The sequence below is a fragment of the Etheostoma spectabile genome, chromosome 7, assembly GCF_008692095.1.
Source record: "Etheostoma spectabile isolate EspeVRDwgs_2016 chromosome 7, UIUC_Espe_1.0, whole genome shotgun sequence".
In the NCBI taxonomy this organism is placed as follows: domain Eukaryota; kingdom Metazoa; phylum Chordata; class Actinopteri; order Perciformes; family Percidae; genus Etheostoma; species Etheostoma spectabile.
The window spans coordinates 2,667,758-2,695,123 of record NC_045739.1 but is presented as its reverse complement, the minus strand read 5'-3'; the positions used below and the strand labels follow the sequence as shown (position 1 = coordinate 2,695,123).

General features: G+C 39.2%; 1 protein-coding gene across 2 annotated transcripts; it reads right to left on the bottom strand.

Annotated features, from left to right (window-relative positions):
• Positions 1-511: 511 nt before the first annotated feature.
• LOC116692944 (chemokine-like protein TAFA-1) lies at positions 512-26,466 on the bottom strand. Of its 2 annotated transcripts, none has more exons than XM_032521578.1 (6): positions 26,020-26,466; positions 24,610-24,754; positions 3,058-3,198; positions 1,826-1,950; positions 1,552-1,638; positions 512-1,388 (listed from the first exon to the last, which is right to left on the bottom strand). In XM_032521578.1, exons 2-5 carry the CDS (start codon positions 24,749-24,751, stop codon positions 1,606-1,608), a joined length of 441 nt encoding a protein of 146 aa, XP_032377469.1. In that variant the 5' UTR covers positions 24,752-24,754; positions 26,020-26,466; the 3' UTR covers positions 512-1,388; positions 1,552-1,605. The 2 variants fall into 2 exon arrangements, with proteins under 2 accessions (XP_032377469.1, XP_032377468.1); XM_032521577.1 differs by having other exon boundaries at positions 24,610-24,751; positions 26,020-26,464.
• Between the last annotated feature and the right edge of the window lie 900 nt (positions 26,467-27,366).

The window sequence follows — 27,366 nt, the reverse complement described above, 5'->3', positions numbered from 1 at the left end:
GTGGAAATTTACCAGCCTGATTCTGGGAAACGTTTGTCAATTGCCTCCAAAAATGAAAATGGAATGAGGTTAAGATCGGGGAAAAGACCACTTTCTATAGTCTGACCAATTAACCCCGGTAAAGCCTAACTTAGCTTTTAATCCATTTACAAGTTTATTTAACAGGGACCATGTATAATAAACGTGAAGTTGAAATGTGCATTCTACAGAGATATAGCTAAAAGCTCATTTTTATCCAGTCCCCAGGGGACAGTGAACAGGGCTACAGACGGCATACATTACACACGGCAAGCATTATAAAATACGAGTACCAGGATGCATATGGTATTAACAGAACAGTTGTGTAGTTCTCAGCAAGAAAGGTATTTTGGGAAAAGTTCTTTCCCAGAACGTCAAACTTTCCGGTTTAAAGCAGTGGTTTAACTACTTCAGCAGCAGATGTATTCTGATTACTTTGATTGCACGTAACTGATGCCTGTGAGGTTCAGTGGCAAGGATGTGCTGACATCAGTTACAGCAACAATGACTTTAATGAAATTTAAGCACATATTAATAGATGGCTTCATCTGTACAATATCATCATTTGAATGATTTGACACAAATAAGGCATTTCAAGTATCGAAAACAACCTACCGGTGTCACATTTTTGGTGAATCAATCGGTTTCAGGGTAGCTGACACATTACCAAGTTTGACTGGTATAGCCACTGAAGAGGTGGTCATAGGCTTCCAAGTACCAAACAAAATGGTAAAATGTACAAGACACACAAGCTGTCTTTTGTAAAAACATCTCCCTCACAATGCATCTGTTTTATCTTTACATTACATCATCAAACTTTGGCTGTGTTGGGTTTTTAAGGGTAACAAGAGGGAAGATGAAAACCGCATTCAGGGACTCGAATGATCATTTTTCACCACCACCATAGATAAAGTTCATGTACACAAGAAAGGACAAACAAACAATGTATGTACAATATTTCTTTTCCTCTTGCAATGTTTAAAAAAAAAAAAAAAAAACCTGAGGGCTGTCAACTTCTGCACTTGCTCATCCCATGTCCTTTGTTGTATTTCTCTCCTGTTTGGCGCTTTGTAGAGAACCTCTGTCTCACTGATGTCTCAGCAAGGATGTCAGATGCTTCCAGATTAATCCAAATGCACAGACATTCACGTTCCATCTCAAAGTCGGAAAGAAATGATGGAAAATATATTCATTACAAGGTTATGATGAAGTTCCCTGCAGGCATCTTGAAGTGTCAGTATTTTCAGTAGCCTTGAGCAGGATGTGGTTTATGTATTCTACATATTTTTACACTTTAATCTGAGGAGTGTTCACATTTCATAAAGCAACAACAGGTTCATTGTCTTTGTGATAATTGGTCCTGTGACAGTCTGAAACGAGAAGGAAAGACATATTTAAGAGGATGTGAACATCACAGAAATGGATATGAACTGAGTGTTTCCTCCTATCCTGACAAAGCTCAGCAAATAAGACAGATTAAAGAGAAATTTAATTAGCATATGGCGGTGTTCCAGTAAAAATGAAGAGGCTGACCTGCAGATTAACCTTTTCCCCCAGAGGCGTTCCTTGCATCCTTTCAGCAAAGTGTTAATATGTTGATGTTGTGTATGGCTGAGTGTTCTGTCAAGAAAAAGGAGGAAGTTGAGGGGTTAGACCGTGTTGTGAACAAGTCAATTTGCAGTGGAATTAAATCCTGATAATTAGGCTGTTTTGTTGATGCCACAGCGAGTGTCAATGCGCTGTACATTTCTCTCCCACTGTTCTGCTAAAACATCTTCTTTCCCGCGGTCAAGAGAGGTTATCTTACCCTTGTGGTTTTGATCTTGTTGCCGGCGTAACACATCCAGCCTGAGTTGTCAGGGAGCGTCTTGCATTCCTCCCCCTCTAGGCAAGGCTCCATCTCACACCACCACTTCCCAATTACTATGGATGCTACAGGCGACAAAGACAAGAGAAATGGTGATGCGGGTGCATTTCAACCTAACAGAGTGCAAAACTAGAGAGCATTGCCCCTCACTTTGCAGATAGATGTCAGTTTGGCTGGGGTGTCCAATCTTTAGCATCAAATGTGTCATGGTAAAGGAGGCAGTAAGTAAGTTGTATATGTTTCATATGTCCTTTTACAGTGCAAAACTGTTGCCTTTACAATGCAGTTTCTTTATTAGATGCAGTTCTACATGAATGCAGTGGTTGGAACTGAGGCTTTTTATTGTGTGAGTGGATCGGTAGGTGTGACTGTGACTTGACGTGACTTTATGGCATTCCGTCAGCAGAGAAAATTGCCTTAAATACAGGGTAAGTAGACAGTAAATGGTTTGTAATGTGTGACAGAGGAAAGAAATCTGTCAGAGCTGACATCGAGCAACCTCATATGCTCTCAGTCCGCTCAGAGATTTCAGTAATATTTGCAAAAGGATTTAAGATAAAAGCTGCAGGTGAGAGGTTTTCCTCAAGCCATTATGTGTTTTAGTTGTATCAGACCTGAGCACCGAATCCATTTCTTACAAGGGATTGTGTCTGTGTAGCAGACATTTGTCAAAGCATGGAAAAATCTACAAGGTACCTACGTACAGTATGTAATGAAGATCCTCTCTCCTCTGCATCTCTTTGCATTTTGCTATTCTTTCCTTTCTCTTCCCTGAGGTGTGCTACATTCAGCTGTTTGACTGTTGGCGTAAAGCTTACTCCCCCCCCTGCCTTCTGCTGTCTGACAGCAACAGAATTTGGATGTGACATTATCCCAGTTAATGTTAATCTTATCTGGGACAAGGCATTGCATGGGTGACTTAGGCTTTTATTAGGAACAAATCTCTGTATCTTTTCAAAACATATAGTTTTTGTCCGTCAGGATTTTTTTTTTTTGTATAATACAGTGCGTGTTTAGTAGAATTAAATCTAAAAATGAAAAGCTTTCTTTTCCTGCATGTTTGATTGAAGCTTGCATTCAAAACTAAAGTTTTTTTTTCCCCTCATGCAACCTTTTTGGACAGCGTTTTAGTAAAACCTGATCATGTTTTCTTTACCTGCTAAAATACTCACCGTCGACACATGAAGGTCTGTTTCTGGTGGTTCCAGCCACCTTCCCCGGCAAACAAGAGCACTTGACCGTCTGTGACCGCTCCTCAATACGATTCTTATTACAGCATCGGTGAGCAGCAACTACTTCACATGTGCCCCCCTCTGATAAAAAAAAAAGAAAATAAAAAGAGACAATGAACTACATTAAGTCAGCATCTCAAGGATGACCAAACAGCTTCCATCGGAATATCTCACTGTGTGAACATCAGTGGTGCTAAGTAACATAATACAGTAGTTAACACTTCTATTTCAGTGCATTTTAGAAAGAAGTATTGTATGTTTTACTACGATTGGTCAATAAGTTATGGTGATTGCGAGACAATGAATTGCAATTACGAGGATTTTCTTTTTTCTTCTGGTCTGTATGCTTAGACTACTGGTCGGAGAGAAAAGAGACATTTGAAGACGATACTGGTTTTTGAGATATTTTCTAAACCAAACAATTAGCTGAAAAAACAATGACAATAAGTAATTGTTAATTGCAGACTAGTCTTGCTTTGCCACACCTTCCTCCACAGCGCCGCGGAGGAGGGTCTAGCTAGTCCACACAGAAGTTTGGGATGGGAGAAAAATGTGCTCTGTTTTATTGGCATTTCTTTAAACCAATCACAATTGTCTTGAGCCACGGTGCCGTTGCAAAATAGCCTTTGGAAGGCACTTGTTTTGGTGGAACACGTGTACGTTCAAAAGTTGTTTTAGTCGTGCAACAGAAACGTCTGATTGAACAGATAGTCTAGCTAGCTTACTGGATTTACTCTGCAGAGATCTGAGGAATAGTTAATTTTAGTCCTTACAAATCGACCAGTTTAAAATTCCAACACAAAGAAAGCAAAAGGTGACGGACATCTGGTGGGATTTTTTGCGGCAACGGAGCAATCCCGGAAGTGCATCGTCATGGACATAGACTATTTGACTTTATTGAATGAATCCGGCAACTGTTACTGTTACTAGTTATTTTTGAGATTAAGAAATAACATACAATAACTTTATAAAATGCATTGTTAAAGATCAAACCAATGGTTTCCAACTTTTCTGGCTTGGAACCCTTCCTCATAAAGCAGTGGTTGTGGCCCCTGTCCTGTTTCAGATGAGTTGTTAACAGTTCCATTAGAGAGACCTTTCCCCTCAAAATTGATCTACTTTCATTTAAATACCTCTTCACATTTTCCAATATTTAAAAAAATTCCAAAGAATTTGATTTGCTCTTTTGCTTTTACTATTTATTTTTTAATGAAAGACATTTACTTGTCTTTTTTTTTTTTTTTTTTACAGTACTTTTACCTGAGTCAAATATCTGAATGCTCCTTCCTCCATTGACTTGAATTAAAAGTCACATCCATGTTTTTGCTTAAAATTTGTATGTTTCATGTGGAAAAATATCTGTAAAACATTACACGTTTTCCCGTAAACAAGATTAATTGTGCTTTACACTCTTTACTCTTTGAGCAAACAAGACCCCTGCAGCTTGTTGAATGTTGATGAAGAGATTTGTGAGCGCAGGCAGAGAAAAATACTCTATTTGCAGGAGGAGAGGCCGGCTTCAGGGTTATCATGAATATGAACACTGGCTCCATCATGCAATTATTACCAAGCCTCTGGCTTTGCCCTGAAGGCTAAGAGGACTGGACCGAATGGACTTGACCCCCCCCCCCCGCCCCCCCCAACCGCCCCCGCGCTCAGACTCTCCACATAAGAGTTGTGCAGCAAAAGGACCATCTGACAATTACACCCGTCAGCATGACACAAGATCAAGGAGGTTGTAGAGAGGACGAGCAGAGAGAGCGGGAAATGTAGCTAGTAGTTTGCAATCAACGGGATTTGAAGTAATGTTTGACAATGAGCTGTGGGTTTGTGAACTGTTTCATGGCTAGATTTGCATATATCACTTTACTACATTTAAATATTTAGGTTTTTGAGGCCCTTCTGTTGCTGAGCAGTTTCTTAAAAGCAGGGTACAGCATCTTAGGAGAAGTTAGAACAGGGCACAGCATCGAATCACTGCAGTTCAGTCAATCAGAAAACCTATATGTCAATATAAAAAAGCCAAGTGGTGACATCATTCAGCTCTTGCTTCAACATTCCCTATACGCATTTGGAAGCAGCTTAATGCACATTAATAAAACACTAGAACATTGCGATTAGAAGATCATTTTGAATTTATTTTTTTTAATCAGTTTATTGATCCCGAATGGGGAAATTACAATTTACACTCTGTGTCCACACTTTGTTAGTTATCACACACAGTCCTGAACTACACACACACACACACACATGCTCAGGAGCTGTACATGCACTAATGGAGAGATGTCAGAGTGATATATAGAATTATTCACTATAATGCCTTCTTTTATAGCTTGTATACCATGAAGCATCAATTGCTGTTATTGAAATGGATAATGATACATAACATGGTTGTAATCCTAAATAATATATGTAAACTAAAAGAAGTGGTTGATTAATTGGTGTTTAATAAGGAAAAAATACAAAACAAACTTTCCAGCTTCTTAAATGTGAGGATTTAGGTGTTTTCTTTCTTTCTTTTGGATTTGAGTAATTCTTTAACCCCCTTCTAATTTAGTATCTTTAAGGATAAAAATTGGTCTATGCACAATATATCATGGGCTTTGCCAACAACATTGGCACATAAGTAGGAGAAGTTATCATTTTGTAATGCTTAATAAGGGACGTTAATGTAAAGTGTTACCGTGTGGTGGTTGTTGATCTGATAAAACAAGATTTTTAAAGATTATTTTTTGGGCATTTTAGGCCTTTTATTTGTATGGGACATATGATCCCAGACATCTCTGTAAATAGGCACATGCTCTACCAGGTGAGCATCCCAGGGACCCAAAACAAGACACTTGAAGAAGTCATCTTGAACTCTATTTAAAAAAGAAGTTTATGCACATACTTCTATGTTTATTTATGCTTATCAATGATTCATTGGGGCTGAAATGAAGTGTGCTAATGTTGAAATGTTGTAATTTGGGATTACAATGGTGTGGACGCACACATTTTTAGTTTTGCGGGGGAAGAAATGCTTGCCATTGTGGAGATGGTTTCTTTACAAAGAATATGTGTTCGCCCACAATTTTAAAACGGCAAAACTAAGCCATAAAGTAGCTTAAATTAAAAGAGAGAGAGAGAGCGTGTGAGTGTCAGTTTTTGGATATAATTGAACCATCATGTGAGCTCCTGTGGGGATTAACCAACAGGGCCTTGGCTGACCTGATGGAGAGAAATAGATCAGTAGGCTCATCTCACACTTTATTCTCTCAGTTCTCCCACATTGCGTTTTAAAGAAATAAAAACCATTCGTCATGACAAACTTAGTTGCAGTTAATTTGGGATTCAGTGTTACTGAGGAGTGGATATGTGCACTAGTGTCGAGGTGTTGGTTGGATATGATGTTTCAAGTGACAAAATGAATAGCCAAATATTAATACAAGAGGAAGAAAAAAATTAAGAAAGCATTACTTTTCCCCACTTGATGCCAAGTCTGTTGAGTTTATTGGGGTTATCATGACTCCTGGCGCTGGGTTTCAGAAAACATCAACAGCCTTTGGTCTAACTGAAAAATATCCCGAGCTTCTATCTGGACTGGGAGAATGTTGCCTGCTGCCTGATGCACTCAACAAAAGGGCATGTCTGCACAACGTTAATCTTGATGTAACAGTGGAAGCAGTGGGGCGTCATTTGGAAACAACAGCCCACAGGGGTTTGTTCTTCTTAATGCATCTTCTTAATTGCATAAGACAGCCCTAGATTTCCTCTTTGATCTATTAAAAACACACTACGCAACATAATTAACTTGCATTGCTTGTTGCTAGCAAAGAATTGGGATCCTCTATATTTGGAAATCATCACCTCCGAAGAAAATATTAAAATCAAATAAAAATGCAAATCAGTGTGGTACCGCTAGCTCGCAGGTGTACTGGGTGTCTTCTTTTTTAAACAAAAGCAACGCTTCAAGTTCACTCATGGTTTCAGCCTGCAAGTACAACACGCTGCATGCTCCGAGACCCCGTCTTTGCAATATAAATATTTAAGAGGGAGACGGAGAATAACATGGCTGGAGATGAAAGCTCTCATCTGGAGCCATGCAAGGGTATAATTGTTTTCTGTATTTCCATTTCCCCCCATAATCAGTGACAAAGTCAGTCTCCCAAATGACAGCTTCAAAGTGTGAGTGCGTGTGTGCTTGTGTAATCTCTCCAGCAGCCTTTTGATTGACAGGGAACAGGGTCAAACAAAATAATCATTCATGGGGTCAGATGTCACACAGAAGCAAAGGGTCTCAACTGGACCTGGCCTTTGTTATTTATTTCTATGCTCTGTGCTCTTGCCTCTTTATTACTCGGAGCAGAGAAACGGAGGCTGTCAGGAAACAAGGTGAGCACTTCCAATCTGCTTCCAACAGGGCACGGCTCATTTTCCAACCTGAACGAGCTGAAAAAGTCATAACATAGTGCTGGATGAGGGGAACGTTCTGTCGTGGTTTCTGGGATGATTTGTTCCTGGTGTTGGTATTATGTTGATTTATTTCCTGTGCTGTGACTTCCTTTGCTTGTCTGTTCTGGCTGTGGAGAAAAAAGTCCTTCCCCACACTGAATTTAGTCTTTAAGTCCATGGTCACTAGTACTTTAACAATTTGGCCTTTCTAAAGTTGTGTCTAACAACTCTGTGCTGCATGGCGTATGTGTCTATCATTTTATTTTTTCCAATTTTCTTACTTGTACATCATCTTTAACATTTGATCACCATCTCTATCATCTCTTTGCTTATTGCTTCTCTGCATATAAGTGTCGAAAAATGTTTTGTTGCTTGCATGGCTTCTGCACTGTCTTGAGAATGCTTATTTTGTTGCGGTGGCTGTCTTTATGGCATCTCTTTTTCTTCTGTCTGTACATTTCAACCTATACTTACAGTATGTCATGCTGTTTCCTGTTTCTGTGGTCTCAGAACATCTCGCAAAGGGGCTACGGTAGACAATTAACCGGCTGGCTAACGCTGGCACATTTACAATAAAACTGATTAATGATCCGTAATGGTCCGTCCTCAGTCTTGTCTGCCCTCGTTTTGACTTAGTCACTCCATTCCAAGTCTGTTAAAGTGATTAAAGTTCTCTGACCATGCAGACCATGGGTCTCCTGAATTATACACTTACAGATGTCTTGTCCAATTTTTAAAAATTAATATAACGCACAACAGAGTTGTAGTGAGGTGCTGATCACTGAAGGTGGACTTGAAAGTAGGAAAAAATGTCACAAATGCTGTCTCCATTTGCATTTCTCTTCCATTCAGATGATGTTTTGGGCCTCAGGCCTTCTTCAAGAGTGATTGATTGATTGATTGATTGATTGATTGATTGATTGTTAAAAAATACCTAAATAAAAAACAAATTCAGATGGAGTCAGAATGTTTCAAGCAATTTTAGCTTCTTCCATTTTTAAGAATTAAAAGGAATTTAATATTAGTTAAATTGCATTTACTTTGGAAAACCGTTTTCTGCAATTTCCTGTTCATTAAAGATATAGAAAAGCACATGCTAAACAACATCATTGCTTTTTCTTTTTCTTTTTGTTTTTTGGACCCTACATTTCCCATAACGCAGTTTAAAAGCATCTTTCATTAGATCCACTGCCTCCTACATACTCACCTATTTCAATCTCCACACCTCCAGCGGGTAACGCTTAGTCACAGGCATAGAATAGAAAACCCAGACAGGCTGAAACATTGGGTCAAAATGAGTCCAGTATGAATCTTAATTGAGATTTTTTCCACATTATTTTGGTGTGATATTAAAGTTAAGGCTTAAAAGTTATTTACATTATTGTACAAGTGAAAAAATGAAATACACATTTTTGGGAAACACAAGTAGACATTCAACCCATGCTCCTATTTAACAAGACAACCAATCCTTCGATGTGAAACGCTATGATCCAGCTTTTCTATCTTTGGACATGCTTCGAGTCAGTACAATAAGACAGGAGAGTCTGACAGCTCGCTTAATGTCACATGATGAGAACATCATTAGACGGGCTGGCTATTGAGATGCGTTTGTCTTCAGCCTTGGCTTTTGAAACAATATCACCACAAGGGTTGTTTGTGATATTTCTACTGTTACTTAACCCTTGTGTTGTCTTCCCGTAAACCAACATTTTGTTTTTCTGGGTCAAAATTTTAAGTTAAAACCTCCTTAAGACACTTTTGTCACTTTTCCCAAAGTTCTTTGTCAACCTTTTTTGGATTATTTCTGCGTTTTTGGGACGTTTTTGTTTTTTTCCCCTATGTTTCTGTTACTTTTTTCAGTGTCCTTAAGTCTTTTTTTTCTTAAAATGCTACGAAATTAAATAAAACACCCTAAGGTTAAGGCTGTGAGCTCCTACTAAGTCTGCATTTACAAATCATATGATTATTAATGGTAGTGGTGGAATGTAACCAAGTATATTTATTCAAGTACTTGAGTACAATTTGAGGTACTTTACTTTAGACTTTCCATTTCATGATACGTTATGCTTTTACTCCACAACATTTCAGAGGATAATCTTATATTTTCTTTTCCAATACATTTATTTCAGAATTCTAGTTACTAGTTAATTAAGATGTTTAATTCCAAACTTATGATCATCTTTTAAAATGATGTTGCATTTGTTCCCTTCAAAATTATGCTTCCTATCTAGTCATTTTAGTCTATATTGGAATACTTGTCCCCTTAATTTTACTTTCAGTGCAAAGCAATCCGTTTTAAGTATTTGCTGAAATCAAGTCTCATTTTTCATAAGTTCAAGTGCAGTGACGTGCTTTTTTTGTCTTCCACCACTGGATCTCCAAAGCACTTTAAAGACTTCTCTACCATGTTGGCATTAGGTTATTTCATTTTTACATTTATTTTAGCATTTAAGTGAAATTCATCTGGCCAGGCACTTCATCTGCTGATTAAGACAATTTGATATGATGAAAACTTCAGCTACTAAACGGACATATTGGTGAGATTGATTTCATAACTACATCCCTGCTGTATATTCAACCTGTAGAAAAACAATCATTTGAATTGTAAATGAGCACTTAGCCTTAAATGTAAATTTTTTTATAAACTGCTGTTTTCAAAGCCAAGAAGGAATAACTTACCTCAATAACAGGCATGTGTAATGATTTTGAAAACAATGAGAAGAACTACCCACATACCCGATGAAGGTCGGACAGACTTATAATCAAATAAATATTTCAGCTGAGCGAGACAGTGTGCGGGAGTTCTTTTCATTGTTTTTACGATTGTACTTTCTACCAACTCACCTGTCACACATTGCAGAAGTGCAGTGCAGAGACATTTCTCAAAATATTTTGGAGGATCGCTGTCTAATGTTCTCATCATGTGACACTGTAGCAAGCTAGCAGACTCTCCTGTCTTACTGTACCAACTCTGGAGCTTTTCCAAACTGAATCAGTCAACGTTATCAGTTTCAAATCAAAGAAATGATTGCCTTGTTGTATTGGAACATGGGTTGTATGTCTACTTGTGTTATCCCAAACAATTTTACATAATCTTGTCTCTTATATAATGGCGAGAAGTTTATTTTATTTGAGCCCAAACTTTAATGTCAAAACAAAAGAACTCACTCAACTCAAGGACTCATCTAGAGCCCATTTTGCAGTCTGGGTAGCATAACATGGCTTCTTTTATGTCTGCAAATCAAGATGTTACAGTGTGTTGGCAGTTACTGTAAAACAAATTGAATAGTGAGAGTAAAATATAAAACCTGAGAAACCCTCTGGCATGCTGCACAACTTCTCACCGAGGGATTTCCTTTGTTTAAGTCTACCAAATGGAAATTTGTCAGAGCACTTAACTTTAATGCTATTATCTACACAAATGACAACACCTGGCATCAGCAGTGGCTCAGCTGCTGGGTGGAGAGCGTGTGCCGTCGAGTCAACGGTCTGGCGCAGTGAGTCACGCTGGAAGCCAACACCACTACATCAGAATCCAATGAGTTATGGACAGCAAGCTTGGATGAAGGCAAATACTGTCAAATCATGCATTAGTAAATTTTTCTTTTCAGTTAGAGCTTCCAATATGTGGAAAACATTTCCAAATGAAGTAAGAAACTGCACCTCCTACCAAAATTTCAAACAAAGTCTCAAGGCTTGGCTCTTGAGAAATCTGATTTGTGATTTTTAATCCCCAGGTAATTTTATATTGTTGTCATCACTGTTGATCTGTTGCTAACATGTTTGATGTCTTGCCCTGTGTCAAATACAGCCTGCTAAGCACTGCCTGGGTATGTATGGAAATTAATTTGTGTTTTAACTATTATATCATCTTATTAGTCTGTGCTGAATTAATGCCTTCCTCATGAAAGAGTGATGTAGTTTATTTCACATTTTCACTATTGCTTGCTACTGGTTTGCATGGCTGACAGGTGTCGGAGTTGTATGAGCGTGTCCTTATGCTTGCTTGGCTTCTTATATTAACTGGAGCTACTGTTGATTAGAGCCCGACCGATATGTCGGCGGGCCGATTTTAGGCATTTCCTGAACTATCGGTATCGGCATTAATAATTCCTGATAAAAAAATATGTTATAAATATTCATTCCTCAGAATCATTTATAAGGACAAATAAGTGATTCTGATAAATGAATGTTTAAAAAATAAAAACTGACGGTCAACCATGTCATGTGTGTTGGTGTTGCATAGTTTGTCCACCAGAGGGCGCTTTACAACGTCCCTGGTGGCAACACTCTGATTAGGTTTTTGTTAATGTTTTTTTGTTCAAATGACTTTAAGTTTCATATCTTAAGTTTTGTATTTTTACACATTTTATCAGAACTTTAAAATGTTTTGATGTTCCTCTGTTCTGTTGTGACAATAAAAGAAATTATTATCATAGCCTATTATTTTAGTTAGAACTCATAAATAACTACAAATAACTATTGTTAGGGAAATCTTTTTATGTTTTGTTTCTGTTTTTTTTTTTTTATTATCGGCCGATGTATCGACATATCAGATTTTTAAACGACCAAATATTTGTTTCGGTATCGGCCTTAAAAATCCTCAGGTCGGGCTCTACTGTTGATGTGTAATTTCTGCTAGTGTCCTGTTGCTTTCTGCAGCTGCACGTGACATACTGAAAAAAAAAAAAAAGCTTATATGTCTGATCTAGCTCTATGTATGATGTCTTTGGATTATATGGATGTGTATATTTTAACCTGTTTTGAGTTTTGTTATTATTATTATTATTATTGTTGCTTCTTCCCGCCATGGTCTAAAATCACCTGGCCAAAGCGCTACGGCTGAAAATTAGCCCACTGGGAAACACTGGCACATTTACAGAAATATTGATTAATGTGTGTCCTTTATAAATAAAAATACAAATACATGAACGCGTAGCACCAATTCTGAAGTCCTACAGATCTGCGGTTCTGCCTGCCTAATGAATGTGAGCACAGTCCATGTGGGACCTGTAAATGGTTCTTCAAATGTGATGTAACAGCCATTGTGCTGGCAAAATGGTCAGTCTATCTCAATAGAAATGTCAGTGTGCAATAAGTATGCAATGACTTGCTGTCTACTGTAATGAGCCCAGACTGTGGGGTTGTCTCTGAAGACGCTAATAGCAAGTATACCGTTTGAATGGCAACACTCCTCTGCCATGTGTTCCAGGCATTCGACACCGGTGTGTACATAAAACAATATTGTATACAATTTATAGAGTGATTCTGAACATCAAGCATTTGGGTAAAATCTAATGATCCAAGTGAAAGAATGTAGCGTATGACTGAAAGACTAGCAGCGAGGTAAGTCATTGTTACTCTCCATGTACAAACCAAATGGAAAGCCTAAGGGACTCAATTTAGCAGGTAGCACGTCTCTCTGGGGCTTTGGATTCCGCTGATTGGCAGCCAGTGGCACTATTTGTACACCCTGTGCTGAGTGTGCATGCTCACACACATTTAAGTGCCACGTGGCAATATAACTGATAACTGTGTGACATCTGAACACCAGTAGCTCCCCACAGGCTCAGAGTCCATGTCACATGTACGTCCCTGCAAACTTCTGGTCCTTAAAACCTGCAGTGTATTATTTTATATCTAAAAGTCATTAACAAGCAACAGCAGGCCCTGACTTCCAAACCACAGCAGTCCGTGTTTTAGAGCAGCATGCCTGTCACCTTTTAATGGGAAATGCATCCAAGGTGACCCATAATAGGCTCCACTTTCTCTGTGCTTGCTCTCCGCAGACATCCAAGCCAGCAGGCTACAGCAGTTCTGTTGCTGACAGGAAATGGGAGCGCCAGATTAGAGAATGTCAAATTAATGCAGATTGGAGACAGTGAGAGGCACAAAACATGTGACTGCATGGTGTCAAATTGAGTGACTACTTTCTTCCCTGCCTCCTGCGAAAAACATCTAAAGTCCCCGTAGTACTGCTGTTTTTCTAGACAGAAATGGTGGTGTGAAAGTGAGTGACATATTGCTTGATAAACTGCAAGGCAAATTTGTTTCCAGCTGACGAAAATGCAGAGGACTTGTGTGTTGGTGTAAACGATAACACAACGCTTGAGTAAACTTGAGAATTCAAAACGTTTTGGAGAATTAACATCATTTGGGCTTCAGGAAGTAAAGCTGTCAACATTTAAGAAGTTTTTATGTTAGTCAACAAAGTAGATTTCTTTTTTAATGCACACGTGTGTGTATGTATGTTTTAAGTTTACACTTGTGTGTGTGTGTGACTGCATTTGTAGGAGACAGTGCACATGCTTGCCGGAGAACAATTTACAAAACTACGATTTCTTTAAAAAAAATCACTGTCCGTAACACATAAAAGCATAAAAGTCTTGAAATATGGCTGACAGTTTTGACATTGTGTCACACAAGGGGGCTGTAAGATTGGTCCTGTGCATCGGGCCAAAGATGGGTGAAACTTTATTGACAAGCAGAATGACTTACAGAACAGAGCAGAGCTGGTTTGGTTATAGATCCATGAAAACTGCATGGCACAGAGGAAGCAGTAAGTACTAGGGAACGGGTTTCACATTTGCATGTGAGCCACAAAGGCTGCCGTCTCTGTTGTCACACACAACACAAGCCTAGGACACCTAAATACTATTCAGACTCTGAACGCGTTGGATCCGCACAAGAAAAACGCCTGTGGCTATTTGTTTTTTTAGTGGAGATGTGTGGCTTGTTGAGCATGACAGCCATGTACTGTACAACAGCAATCACACAGCAGCTTTCATGTCCATTAAACACATAAAAACAAAGGTGCTCTGTTTACGCCATCCTAACATACATTCACTTCTGAGTTTTTAACTTGTAATAACATGTCTTCCGTCAGTGAGATGTCATTCATTTTGAAATGTCAAGCTGTTCCTATATTTGGTTCTGGTCCTTTTCTGGCATATGTTCAGAGTTCAGGGTATTTAGATCTCCTGCTCTGATGAAAGACTTGTATTCAGAAGAAAGAAAAGGAAACCGAGATAGAGCCGAGTCAGGGAGTCTTTAGAGAACTGTTGTTAGTCTCTGATGTGACTGCTGGCCTTCTCACTGCCAGACAGACGATCTACACAGGGTGCCAAGGTGCCTGCAAGATGTAAGCCGTGTATTAATATATACTGCAAAGGTCAAACGACCTTTAGTGCTGTATGATGTACTCTGATGGGTTGGCGGTGACGACTACGCAACACCTGCAAGCTGATAATGGGAAAAATTGGCAGCACAGGGTTCTTTCCTTATTCAGTAGGATGCAACAGAGCAGATTGGGTCACAAGATCAACAATTTGATCACATCTTACTTCAGTTAAGAGTATAGAAAGTGTAGCTGTATGGTGTAATATGACTGACTGCCTTATTAAAGAGTGTTCAATTACAGGACACAGTATCAGATCATAATAGGAACCTATAAAAGGTATGAGGCTTATTATTGTAATGTAATTTCATCTAGAGAGGCAGGAAGTATTTGTCAATCCTTCCATCATGTTCTTCATATTTGATGAAATATATTTTCCCACTTTTGTCCCCCATTTTCACACATGCACGCTCCAGTCTTTCCAGGAAAGGTAATTGGATCTGTGGTGTAAATATGCCGGAAGACTTATGGCACACCAAGGAGATATTAGAACAGGGAAAAAATAACTGAAATCTGCAATAGAGCCTGATAAACCAAATATTAATTACCTTGCTTATTTCTCATATCACCCTCCCCCTTGAAACCAATTAGTTAGTTGAGATGCTTCTTTTCAGTTTAATGAGGTCTAAGTAGTGAAAATGAATTTCATATTCCTGCCAAGCATTTAACATAGCCTAGTGCAACCACAAAGGCAATGCCATATGAAATGATCTCTCACGCATAATTCCCATTCTGCAACATGTATTTATTTAATTGAGGACATCAGAAACGAGGAAACGAAGTCCCATTTTCACTGCTACATGAATAATAGACATAGTTTATCTTCACACTGATGCCATTTGGGGTTATTAGGGTATTAGTCACATGAAATTGTGCAGAATTTACAGACCCAGTTTTAACTAGATTTAAATAAACGATGTGTCTCACAAGTGGGTCACCAAATCTTCAAAAACAGGTCTTAATCTTACCACGTATGGCCAACACCGTCTAAAGAGCAGGGAGAGCCGGAGGACTGCCACACCTTGAAAATCCTCCACCACGATGAAAGTCAGAGAGGAACAAAAACATGCTGTGTCAAACTTATTCTGTCTCTCCATATAATGTGGGATAACAGGAAAAGTAGGCAGCAGGGTAGCTTTTTACCTCGACAGGGAGCATATTTGCTGGAACAATCCTCAGTACACAAAAGACAAGAAGGTCTGAACTCCCTGATATAATATTAACAACCAGTGGGGACGCAAATGTATCATTAATTTAACAGTAGTTTTTGATTCATGCGGAAAATGTTGAATTAAGGAGGAGCAGAGCTCACACATGATCCCACACAGGCTTGTGCAACCACAACCATCAGCAATTACTGTGAAGTGTGGTGATGGCTGGATCCTTTTCATTATTGGGGCTTGTTTTGATTCTATGGCATGGGAACAAAAAAAACATCAGAGGTTGGATTGAAATTTGACGTGTGTCATTGTGTACATTCACTGTTGTCTGTTGTCCCGTAACTGAGGGCGTGTAAGGGTGTGACTCCAATTAGGGTAAACCAAGACTGAAAACATGCCAGGTATGGTGCTGTAAAGTGCGTCGTACATTAGATGTTCACTATCACTGTTTCACGAAAGAAAGTTTTTTTTTAGTTACACGCGATGACTTCTTGCTTCAGCACACATTTTCTTGTTTGTCTGTTTTACGCCCCCTGGCGTTTGCAGAACACAGCAATAGAAAACACGTTGATCATGAAAGCCTGTGTGCACTCATAACTCCATCTGTGGAAGCCCCTGCCGTGGTGTATTGCGCAAGCATAAACAAAGCTTTTGTATAATGGATGTATTACTGTACGGGCCCACGGGGTACAGGCTCAGGGTCCCTGGACCAGAACCTCAGAATGAAGTGACTGTTTACATTTCTTATTGAAAAGTCACTCAAACTCGCTCCAAAGAGACATGAAACAACCCAAAAAGAGAAGCACAACAAAGACAAAGAGATGTGAAATAACTAAAAAGAGACACAAAATTACTTAAGAGAGAAGGAAAAAAACACAAAAAAGAGGCCCGAAAGATCCCAAAGTGATGCAAAATGACCTTGTCATGCAGGAGGTCGGACGTTTAGGTAAAAGCCCCCCCTCATTGGAAGGTTTCTACCAACCTTCCGCTGGTCTAATGCAGAGGCACAATCCACAGTAATGAAACATTAACACCCCTAATTATTACACCTGACATCATTACAAATTTATCAGTGTAATGCATGAACTTTGTTAAGAAGCCACTCATTTACTTCAAGCTACACATAGTTCTAAATATTCTGCAGGCTCAATAACTTACCAGAACATTTTTTAACATGAGGAAAGCTTTTTTGTGCTGTTTTCACACAACAAAAATAACTGTGTCTGTAGTAGCTAAGCTTTGCTTTGGACTATTTCTGGATTAAAGCAAGCTGAACGCTTTTTATCAGGACTCAGGGTTTGTCCTTCAGCTATGTCAGCTGTCACAACAACATATTTAGAAAACTGCTGCTAACCACTAAATAAAACAAGGGTCTTAAAAATCTTACTAATGACCCCAAGAGGATGCTCTGCTTCTTTTACCCAACGGAGCAAAGTGGTTTGAAACAATCAACTAATAATGCCATTCTGAGGCAAAATGTGTTTTGGAGTTATTAAAAAGACGTCTCTTACAAGCCTCCTTCATGTGCAGTCATGATTATTCCTTTTGGCCAGGGGCTGCAATTTATGGTTGCAGTACTCTAAGAAAAATGCACTTAATTTGGGTTGTAACTGTATATTCCCCATTAGCCGTTTAGAATAAGACATTTGGTTTAGAAAGCAAAGTGTTTTAGTTCACTCAATCCTCTATGTGATCCAAATAATGGCAGGCTTACTATAATAAGACATCCTACTTACGGTGTACATCTTATAAATGGCAGAACATTTACTCAAAAGTCTGAATCCTATCCATAAGAATTTGGAAGTGTGCCAGTGACTGACTAGCCAGCTCATTCACTTTTAAAAGCACACCTCATCTCCTCAGAGACCTTACGTCCAGGCTGTTTCTCAAACTATTTGCGTTTAACAATTCTCTTGTGTCAGAATGTTGAAATAGTTGGAAATCCTCATTTGTTGCCGTGCTTTTGTAGCCATGCTAGCAGCAAGGCTGTATGGCAATGTTGCATGTCGGTTGGTCGGTCCACCACTTTGCTCCAATATCTGAAATGTCCAACAACTGTTGGATGGATTGTCATGCTATTTTGTAAAGACAGTCATTGTGTTTGGAGGATGAAGCCTAAACACTTTGGTTATTCCCTGAACAGTCCTCTAGGGCCACCATGAGGTTGGCATTTGTGGACTTTAGTTAATTACCTCAATAACTAAATGTTTCTGATGCATTTAGTGTATGAAAGCACAGATGATCACATAAGACTCTTGATATAATATTTTCAGATTTTTTAGTTTGTTGAAATAGGGCTTTTCACGGTCTCCACTAGCTGTAGATAGGTGGGCCAACGCATTTTTTGTCTCAGTGCATGCATTGTTTTAATCCGGTGCAACACCGGCAGCATCACTGCTAGTTAGCTTAGCGTAGTGAATGGAATCCTATGTAGTATGTTGTGAGTAAAAGCGAGTCCACAAAAAAAAAAAAAAAATAATAATTACTTCTTGTAGCATGTGTATTCACAAAAAGTACAAATAGCAATGCAGAATAAGACTAGATGATTTCTTAGGCAGATATTGACTTGGGACTATTTTGGGTGGAAGCACAGCCGAAGCACTGCTACATGGGCGTAGAGATATCATACTGTGATGCACCGGACTAAAAGAACAAAAGATGCACCTATCTACAGCTAGGGCAGACCGTGATAAGCCCTATTTCAACAAACGGTGGCATACTCCTTTAAATAAGTAATGGGCCCAGTGTATGTATGTATGTTTATTAAAACACAACATGTAAAATGGAAAGAAATGCAATTTTTTAACCGTACCAAATACAACCGTGACCTCAAACACATCGAGCTGTGAACTTTCTCTGCTGTTAACACCCCTTTTATTAATGCTCTGGGATCCTGGCTAAGGCAAGACACAGCTGGTGTAGTCTTAAGAGAGAATGCTGGCTAATTAATTAAGCTCTGGGCCACAGAAATTCATTTTGCATATAAGCGTTGTGACCACAAACCATAGCCCCTGCACAGAATTGGCTCAAAGACTTCAATTAAACATGCTGTTTAAACAAATGTCCACAAGCTTATGGAGCTCTCTCTAATGAATAATTCATAGCCTGGATAAGGAAATAAATGAGAAATACTGAAATATGTAAAACCTATTTGTAGCTGTGAGCATACAGTAATAATGGGCATTGATTGTCCTTAGATTCATTTCCTTAAGAATATATTTTCTTTCAGGGCTAGAATGAAATGACACAAATAGTTTATTCTGGTAAAAAAATATATGATACAACACCGGCAAAGTAAACAATATTTGCCTTTCCACTTTGAAAGCTTAAGTAGTGGCATAGGAAGAAATCGTATTTTGGGCGGGCCAGTGCGAAAGTGAGTGGGCCATTTTCAAAAAGACGTGGAAGTAGCAAAAAGGACAAACTGAAAAAAACTGCAACAATTTTACCTTCCAACACGTACTGCATTACAATGGCAATAGTAGTACCGTCTACTACATGCTCAACCAACAAAACTCGGTCCAAAAGGTTTAAGGCTCAAATATATTTGCACCGGCAGAACCAGCCGCATTGGCTCTGCATTTGTTTTGCTTTTATTTATTTTTCATTTATTATTACTCTTTATTTATTTTTATTTCACAAAGTGGCAACTAAATATGAACCAAACAGCAGAAGGCGTTTACATACTTCAGGACATAGACTAGCCCACACCAGACAGAAATCACACATGTAACATACAGTGGCTAGAATAGGTTTACACACCCATGCTAAAGTTGATTAAAAAGAAGGATGAAAAAAATCTTTTGGAAATTGATCTAAATGCCTTAATTCAATAGTTTTTAGAAGACTGAACCTTTAAGGACACCAATTTCCTTTGTGAATGAATTATGTATTGTAAATAAATAAATGTTCTTCCATAAAATGAAGGGGGCATAAGTATACGCACCCCTATGTTAAATTCCCATAGAGGATGTCCCCCCCCCACCCATATCATCAGATGCCCTTCACCATACCTAGAGATTGGCAGGGTTTTATTTCAGTTAGCTTAATTGCTGGTTTGATTTGCATTGAGAGATGATTTTATGGAAAGTTTCCCATGCCAATCTCTAGGTATGATGAAGGGTATGTGATGATGGGGGGAAATTTTAATTCCAAAGGCCAAGGGAACTTTATCAAGATGCATAGTATTCTGGATCCATGAAATAACTGGCCTTTAAAAAGAAAAATGTGCCTGCCGCTATGGGAATTTAACATGTGTGTGTATAACTTATGCCCCCCTGTATTTTAAGTGTAGAACATTTATTTATTTACAATACAATATTCATTCACAAAGAAAATTGGTGTCCTTAAAAGTTTGAATGTTCTTAATTTAGTTTTTGAATTAAGGCATTTAGATCAATTTCCAAAAGATGTTTTTTTATTCCTCTTTTTAATCAACTTTAGCATGTATGTTACATGTGTGATTTCTGTCTGATGTGGGCTAGTCCATGTCCTGCAGTAGGCCTACGTAAATGCCTATTGCTGTTTGGTTCATGTTTAGTCATTTAGTGAAATAAAATAGTTATTTTATAACATGTGCAGAGCACATTCAAGCCACTGTATCCTTGTGCATTCCTAACAGCATTGTTGCGTCAGGACTATGGCCAGAACATTAGCAGCAAATGCGTGACCAGCAGTAAAAGAAAATGAAAGGATGAAAACTTCCAGCCAAGCATTGTTTGAATTATGAAAGATATAATGAAAAGTGTCTAGCAAGGCGCCACATCTTAGACAGTGTATCGAGCCCACGGCAGTGACAGAATCAAAGAAAACTAAAAACTACGTCACTCACAGATAAGTTGTCTTCTTATTTAATGTGGGCAAAACACAAACGCATTTTAGCTAGAAGCCATCATCAGTGTTCACCATTTCTTACTAAATAGGAAGGTTACCGCTAGGTTACAAGAAGCATGAAAACAATTTTAGCCTATCTAATGGTACCTCTGTGAGGGCCAGCACTCACTCCTCTGTCTCTGATGGGGAAATGTCTGAACATGCTGCAGAAAAGCTTGTCCTTGTTTACTCTTTACACTGTTAGACTTTGCTGTAATTTCTACACTTACTTACCACAAAATGCTTAGTAAAATACCATAATTTTCTTTTCCGGTTTATTACTGTAATAAACATTGCATTATGGGTATTAACATTTCATTTACAGTGATTTACTGTATATTTTGAATTTGCGGTATTCCATCCAAGAGAATTGTCCATACAACTTTAAAGAGCAGCCATTGCTGTCACGGTAACCTTAACAGTGCATTGCTTAACAAAGCCATGATACATTCTGTAAAAAGCCAGCTAGCTAACATTAGCTGCTGAACGCAGCACGGATAGTCTGCTTGTTGTTATCAGGATGCATAGTATCCTGGATCCATGAATTAACTGGTCATGTTTTCTAATATTTTGATCCTTGTTCCATGGTTTAAACAGTTTTGTTTTAATCAGAAGAGAAGACACATTAAACACACACAACTAGTTCTGTTACTATTTCTTTCTTTTTTTACATACATTTTTCATAACAAAACGTATCAGACTTGGCTGGACGCGCCAGTGCCTCCCTGGCCCATTACTGACTACGCGCCTGGGCTATAGAGGAAGTTTCTGGTGTTTTTACAGGTTGGTCAGGGCTCCTTCGACGTCACAGTGGCGTGTGTAACAACATCAAAACAAAGTGGGTTCGCTGAGCTCCAGATGTGGAGAAGCCCCGGGCTGAGGCTGCACGCCACTTCCTGTTGGTACTGCAGTGGAACAGCAATGACACTAGTGAGAGTATGGTTGAAAGGAGGTCTCGGGGAGGGGTGAAGGAAGATGTATGTCAAAATAATGTGCCTCGAGGATGCATTATATAAGGCTATTAAATTGTCAGTGTCTAAAACTGTGCATAGCGGATACAACCTTTGTTTGTGACAGGCGAAAATCCATTTTTCATGTTTGTTACATTGTGAGCTTTACCAGCGAGTGGTTTCTTTTGTTGGAGTGCACTGGAAAAAGCTCTGATCCTCTACTCCTCATTAAAGCTCTTGAAAGGGAGACATGAGGGATTTAAATGGTATTTTCACTCTGTAAAGTAATGGAACTATAGGAATGGAACTCCATATTCTAGTTGCTTAATATTGAAATAACAACCGTGTTGAAAAGGTACATCTTTTTGAGGGACTGACAGAACTGAGGAGGGAGGGTAACTATAGCTGCTATAGAGGACTATCGTGAGGAAGACAAAAGAATGTAAATAACACTGAGTAAAGTATGTATAGCTTAAGTCTGAATAAATTGTATCGTACAGTGAATACTTACAAGTGAGTTACCTCTGCATGTTCTGAATGTCTTACCGCAGTATGATTATAGCAACCGCCAGGTAAGAGATTATCCGCACAGTGTTAAGAATTGATGACCTTTCACTGATGAACAGGTTGACCCTGCATACAGACTGTTGGTGGGAGTAAGTTCACAAGGGATCAAGGCTGCCTCAGGCAGCCGCTATCTGCTCTTTGTCCTACTCTCTATTATCACTTGCACGATCAATGGCATGATATTCTCCACAGGAAATTGACTGCTGCTCAACATATTCAACGCACCTTTGTTCTCCCTGCAGAAAGCACATTTTTCAGTTTTTACTAAATAGCATACAGGAGCTGAGATGTTGCTCCTGAAACAAATGATTGCCACAGCTGCAAGGCATATTTAATTGTTTTTAATCGCTGGACTAAGTTTTAAAATTGATTCAAGTGGGAGGTTATTTTATTTGGTTAGCAATCCAATGTTTTAGACGAGGAACATTCTCCTTCTGCAGTTTCCTATGGACATGTTCAGGGGTTGAGAAACACATGACCCCAAAAGCGGCATCTCTGCCCGCCGCTTTACAGATGCATGACAAACACAATCTGTTCTCTTTTGTGCTCAGTTCACGCTCTTTGCACCAAATAAATACAGCACCTGATGAATCATACCGCAGAGAGCAACACTGGCTGTGCCAAGAAGGCAGAAAACCGCTGTAAGCATATCTAAGAGAGTGGCAGGCTGCAATCTGTAAGTAGAAGCGTAGGGTGGAAAGACGGCTTCCTTGTCCGAATCACTGAGCACACACCTATTCAAGGGTTATCCTTCTAATGGACTTCTGGACAAATTATTTGCAATAAGGTTGTCAATACCTTGGTGCACAAGTGCAACATTTGCTTATATGCTGTCAAAAGAAATTATTATCTAAGATTTTTGGGGGGCTTTTTCTACCTTTATTTTACTGCTAGGTGGGAAAGGGGGAAGACATGCAGGAAATTATCACAGGACAGGTTCAAACCCTGGACCTCTGCATCAAAGCATAGATCTCTCAGTATATGTGCGCCTGCTCTACCACTGAGCCATCTTAGCCACGATAAAGCTGTAATCTTCCTGTCTCAATGCCTTTTCACGCTACAGCTGGTTTTTATTCACAACTAATAATTCATCTAGAGTTTGTGTGTGTTGACAGGGTCTGAACATCAGGTCACAATTTAGCTGTTCCCAAAGTCACTTGTGATTGTCGTGGTTTTCTAAACAACATCCACCCCAATAGATTTAAATTTCTATTGGCAAGGACACGACTGATCTCTCGGCCTCTGTAACCTCGATTTCCGATGGCAATAGCAGTCACTGTGAACTTGTGGCGTTTCGCTGCCTTTGATGATTGGCCCAATGGTCTGCGACCAATGGTCTTCTCGCCACCAATTCATGACCCGTCAACCCCAATTGTCCCACCAATCCAACAGGCACACAACACCCAGCCCAGAACAAATGTCCTAGTGTCAGAATCAATCCAGACAAGCTTCCCATCCTCTTCTCATAAAACTGGCATCTCATTTATCCAGGAGTGAGGACTAGCCACACTATGGTAAATGGAATGACAGGGTATTTACACTTTTAGTGACAGAGGGTCCTGAAGGATTTGAATTGTTTGCTTTCAACTCGTTTTCTCCAAAGAGCTACCTGAATGCACATTTGAAATATTAATTCCATTTCCCTTTTGGTGGCATGAGACCACTTTCTAAAATATATCTTATTTGAGTGTGTTTTTCTCTTTTAAAAAACAATGTTCTTCTCCAATACACATGTGCAGACATGAGTAATGAAATGAATGTGTAGGAACAGGAAGTCTTCTGACTCACAATATTGAGAGTATTGAAAGGACCCCTTGCTGATATGCTTGAGGTGCACAGGCGCATAAAGGAAATAACAGACACCAAGGACCTGCACGCTCATGCAGCTACTTCTCCCTTTGAAGTTCTGACAGCATTCGGCTGCCTCTCCTCTGTTGAATCCTGAGATCATAATTATTTACCATAACCATGGCATGCATCCGCCTGATGCAAACAAAAGTTTGACCGCAATGATTCCGTCATATTCTATTCAGTGCAATTTCACAGCGACCGCAGTCACACATATCAAATTGAGAAGGAGCAGTGTAGCATGAATATCAACTGTAATAGCTCAAGATGGAAAGTGCAAAGGCATTCATATCTTTGTAGTCTTCAGTGCAGACATATTCATGCTATCAAGGCCAAATCTTAATGTTACACAACCACTGTATAACCTAACAAAACACCTAAGCAACCACACCCAGGATGCTACAGTAACAACAGTATCAGAAAACGTTTGCTTCTATATTTTTTTTTAAGAAATCTATAGTGTAGAGAAAGGCTCTGGAGAACTCACCAATCATGTGGATGGTGGTTCGTCCCGGCCTCATCCCATGATGCTGTTGGATGGTGTCATAGAAAGTGGCCTGACACAGCTGAATGGCAGTCACGCTGACCCAAAGGTACAGGCAGAGCAGCCAGGACATGACAGGACACATCTGCTAAGGACCAGCACAGGTGGAGTTAACACAAAATACAACCCCCCCCCCCCAACACACAAACACAAACACACACACACACACACACACACACACACACACACACACACACACACACACACACACACAGTTCCAGATTTGTGAGTAAAAATGCAGCAAGTATTAATACCAAATACATTTCTTTCAATTTTTTATGATTTTGTACAAGCACTCCGGTCTATAATTGGCCTTAATGCACCTCAGTGGAGTGTTTTAGTCATTGGAATTTATCATTACCATGATTATATAAGTATGACTTCTTCACTGTTTCGTCTTCCTACTTCGCCCTGTCTTGTCCCTGAGCCACAACGCTGCAAATGTGGAGTGATCCCTGGGGAGTTTTTCCCATGCAGCAGAGATTTCCCCTGACAGGCTGACTCCCTTCAACTCCTGAGCTGTGCTCCTGCCTCAAAACCTAAATCAAACTTAAAGATAGATAAGATTTTGCAAGCAGCTGGCTGCCGAGGCTCTTCTGTATCTGTCAGAATAATGTGACAGTGACACAGCAGTAATGGGAATCAAAAGCCTTGTAATGTTCCACCATGCTGTTTAGATAAGAAGAAAAAGAAGAAGAAAAGAAAAAAAACAACAGCGAGCAATGCTCCTGGCCATCGGAGAAGGGTGGCTGTGAAGGAAATCTATGAAGGAGAAAATACAAAATGTTTCAGCCCTGAAATCACTTCACAACAGTTTTATTCACAGCAGCAATCTGCCAACAAGCAATAGCTTGTTTACCCTTCTTTATATATCCTAGCATATTTATAGGATTTATGTGATCATTTGGATTCAATTCTTCAGGATATGATTTTAACATGACATTGATTTATTTCAAGTCCCTAAAACTTTTTTATCAACATTAGGAAGAAAAAATGTTTGTTGCATTGATTAGCACTAACATTATAAAAATGTGCATTCTCCAGATTGTACTTAGTGAACTACTTTTCAGTCCTTTCCCGTGTTCATTGGGCTTTAAGTATCCAAAGTAGTAATCAAACAGAAAATAGCTGAATAAACATCTTAAATAAAATTGCCATTCTCAGTATAATCAATATTGTAGGAATAAGATGAAAGAATAATGCATTTTATACTTCTCAACAATATGCCATAAAATACAATTATGTGTGCAAATTTCACACTTACATACAAAAGCATTGTTATGGTAAATAAAGCTAAATCCTCCTGACAATGACATTTTTTTATTGCCTAAACTAGAAAGAAGAAAATCTTACCTGAGCAATCCAACAAAGAGTGTATAAATATCTCAACAGAATGACATAAATCCATCCATAATGCTGCTCATGTTGATACCATCCAATAACTCTGAATTTAGCTCGGGGAGAGAACTCCACTGACTCTGCCTCCCTGCTCCACACTTTGATAGCAACAGTCCAGTGATTCAGAAATGACCGTCAAGCCGGCGTCAGGAAACAGATTTACAGCTCTTTCAATTCCACCTTTGAAATGTCACAGCTTCCCCTTGAGGAGCTGCTCCCACTGACACTGAATTCATTTGCCCCTTCGCATTTATAGACACGTGCGGAGTGCTCCTTAATTAACTGTTGTGGAATCTCTTCTTTCAGCGTCTGCATCCTTCCAGTGAGAGGCAGCCTCTGAACAGCGGCTCTCTCTGAGTCCCCCCCTTCAGCGAGCATTAAGAAACAAATGCTCCCGTACAGCCTGGCTGTTTGTAAAGACTGTATCACATGTCTTAAAGCCAGACTGCCTCTGGATTAGATTGGCATAGTGGGACTCCACCTGATCATATGCTTCTGAAAAATGAAAATCAGGAAAACTGGCAGCACTCACTTCCCTGTGACCACATGATTAACAATTATTTACATTTAGAATGGATTTCTTTTACACCTGAGGGAACATTTCCTTTCATTTCTTTTCCTTTTTTGTCGTCAGTTTCTACTCTGCCCTACATAAAGAGAACTAAGTACATGCTTTATCTTGTCTAAATGATTTATTTAGTTATTAATTCATTCTAAGAAACTTAACAAGAAACGGATATTATATTACCCAATATGAGCATGTGAGGAGATGAAGACATTAACCTTTTGTTCTTAACTTACCTTTGTGTTGTTAAAGGAAGGTGCAAAAAATAAACTTTGGGAAGAACATGTTTTAACAAACTGAGCAGAAAGGAAAATTGAAAGCAGATGATAAATAATAATGTCAGTTCAGCTGAGGTAATCTTAACCTGCAGTGAGGAAGTTCTCGTGCCTATGATGTAGACCAATGGTGATCATAGCAAAGAAGGGGGGAGTGAGTGCTGTTATCTGGAGTAAATCAGCGCCAATCTGTATGTATAGGAAACAGCTCCATTCTCCCCGTTCCTCACCACCTTCACTGCATGGTGAGCTCTACTTTTGCATTGTGTCTGGATTTTTTTATCACTAGCATGCAGAACATGCCCAAGGCCTGCAGTTCACACTGCCATCTCTACGGCATAAAGACTTCACATTTTATTTTGATGCTTGCTCAGGAAGACAGGGTGCATTCCCAGTTCAGAAACGAGTGAAGAATACCCAGAGAGAGAGGAACAGCATGAAACTAGTTGAGATGTCGGCATA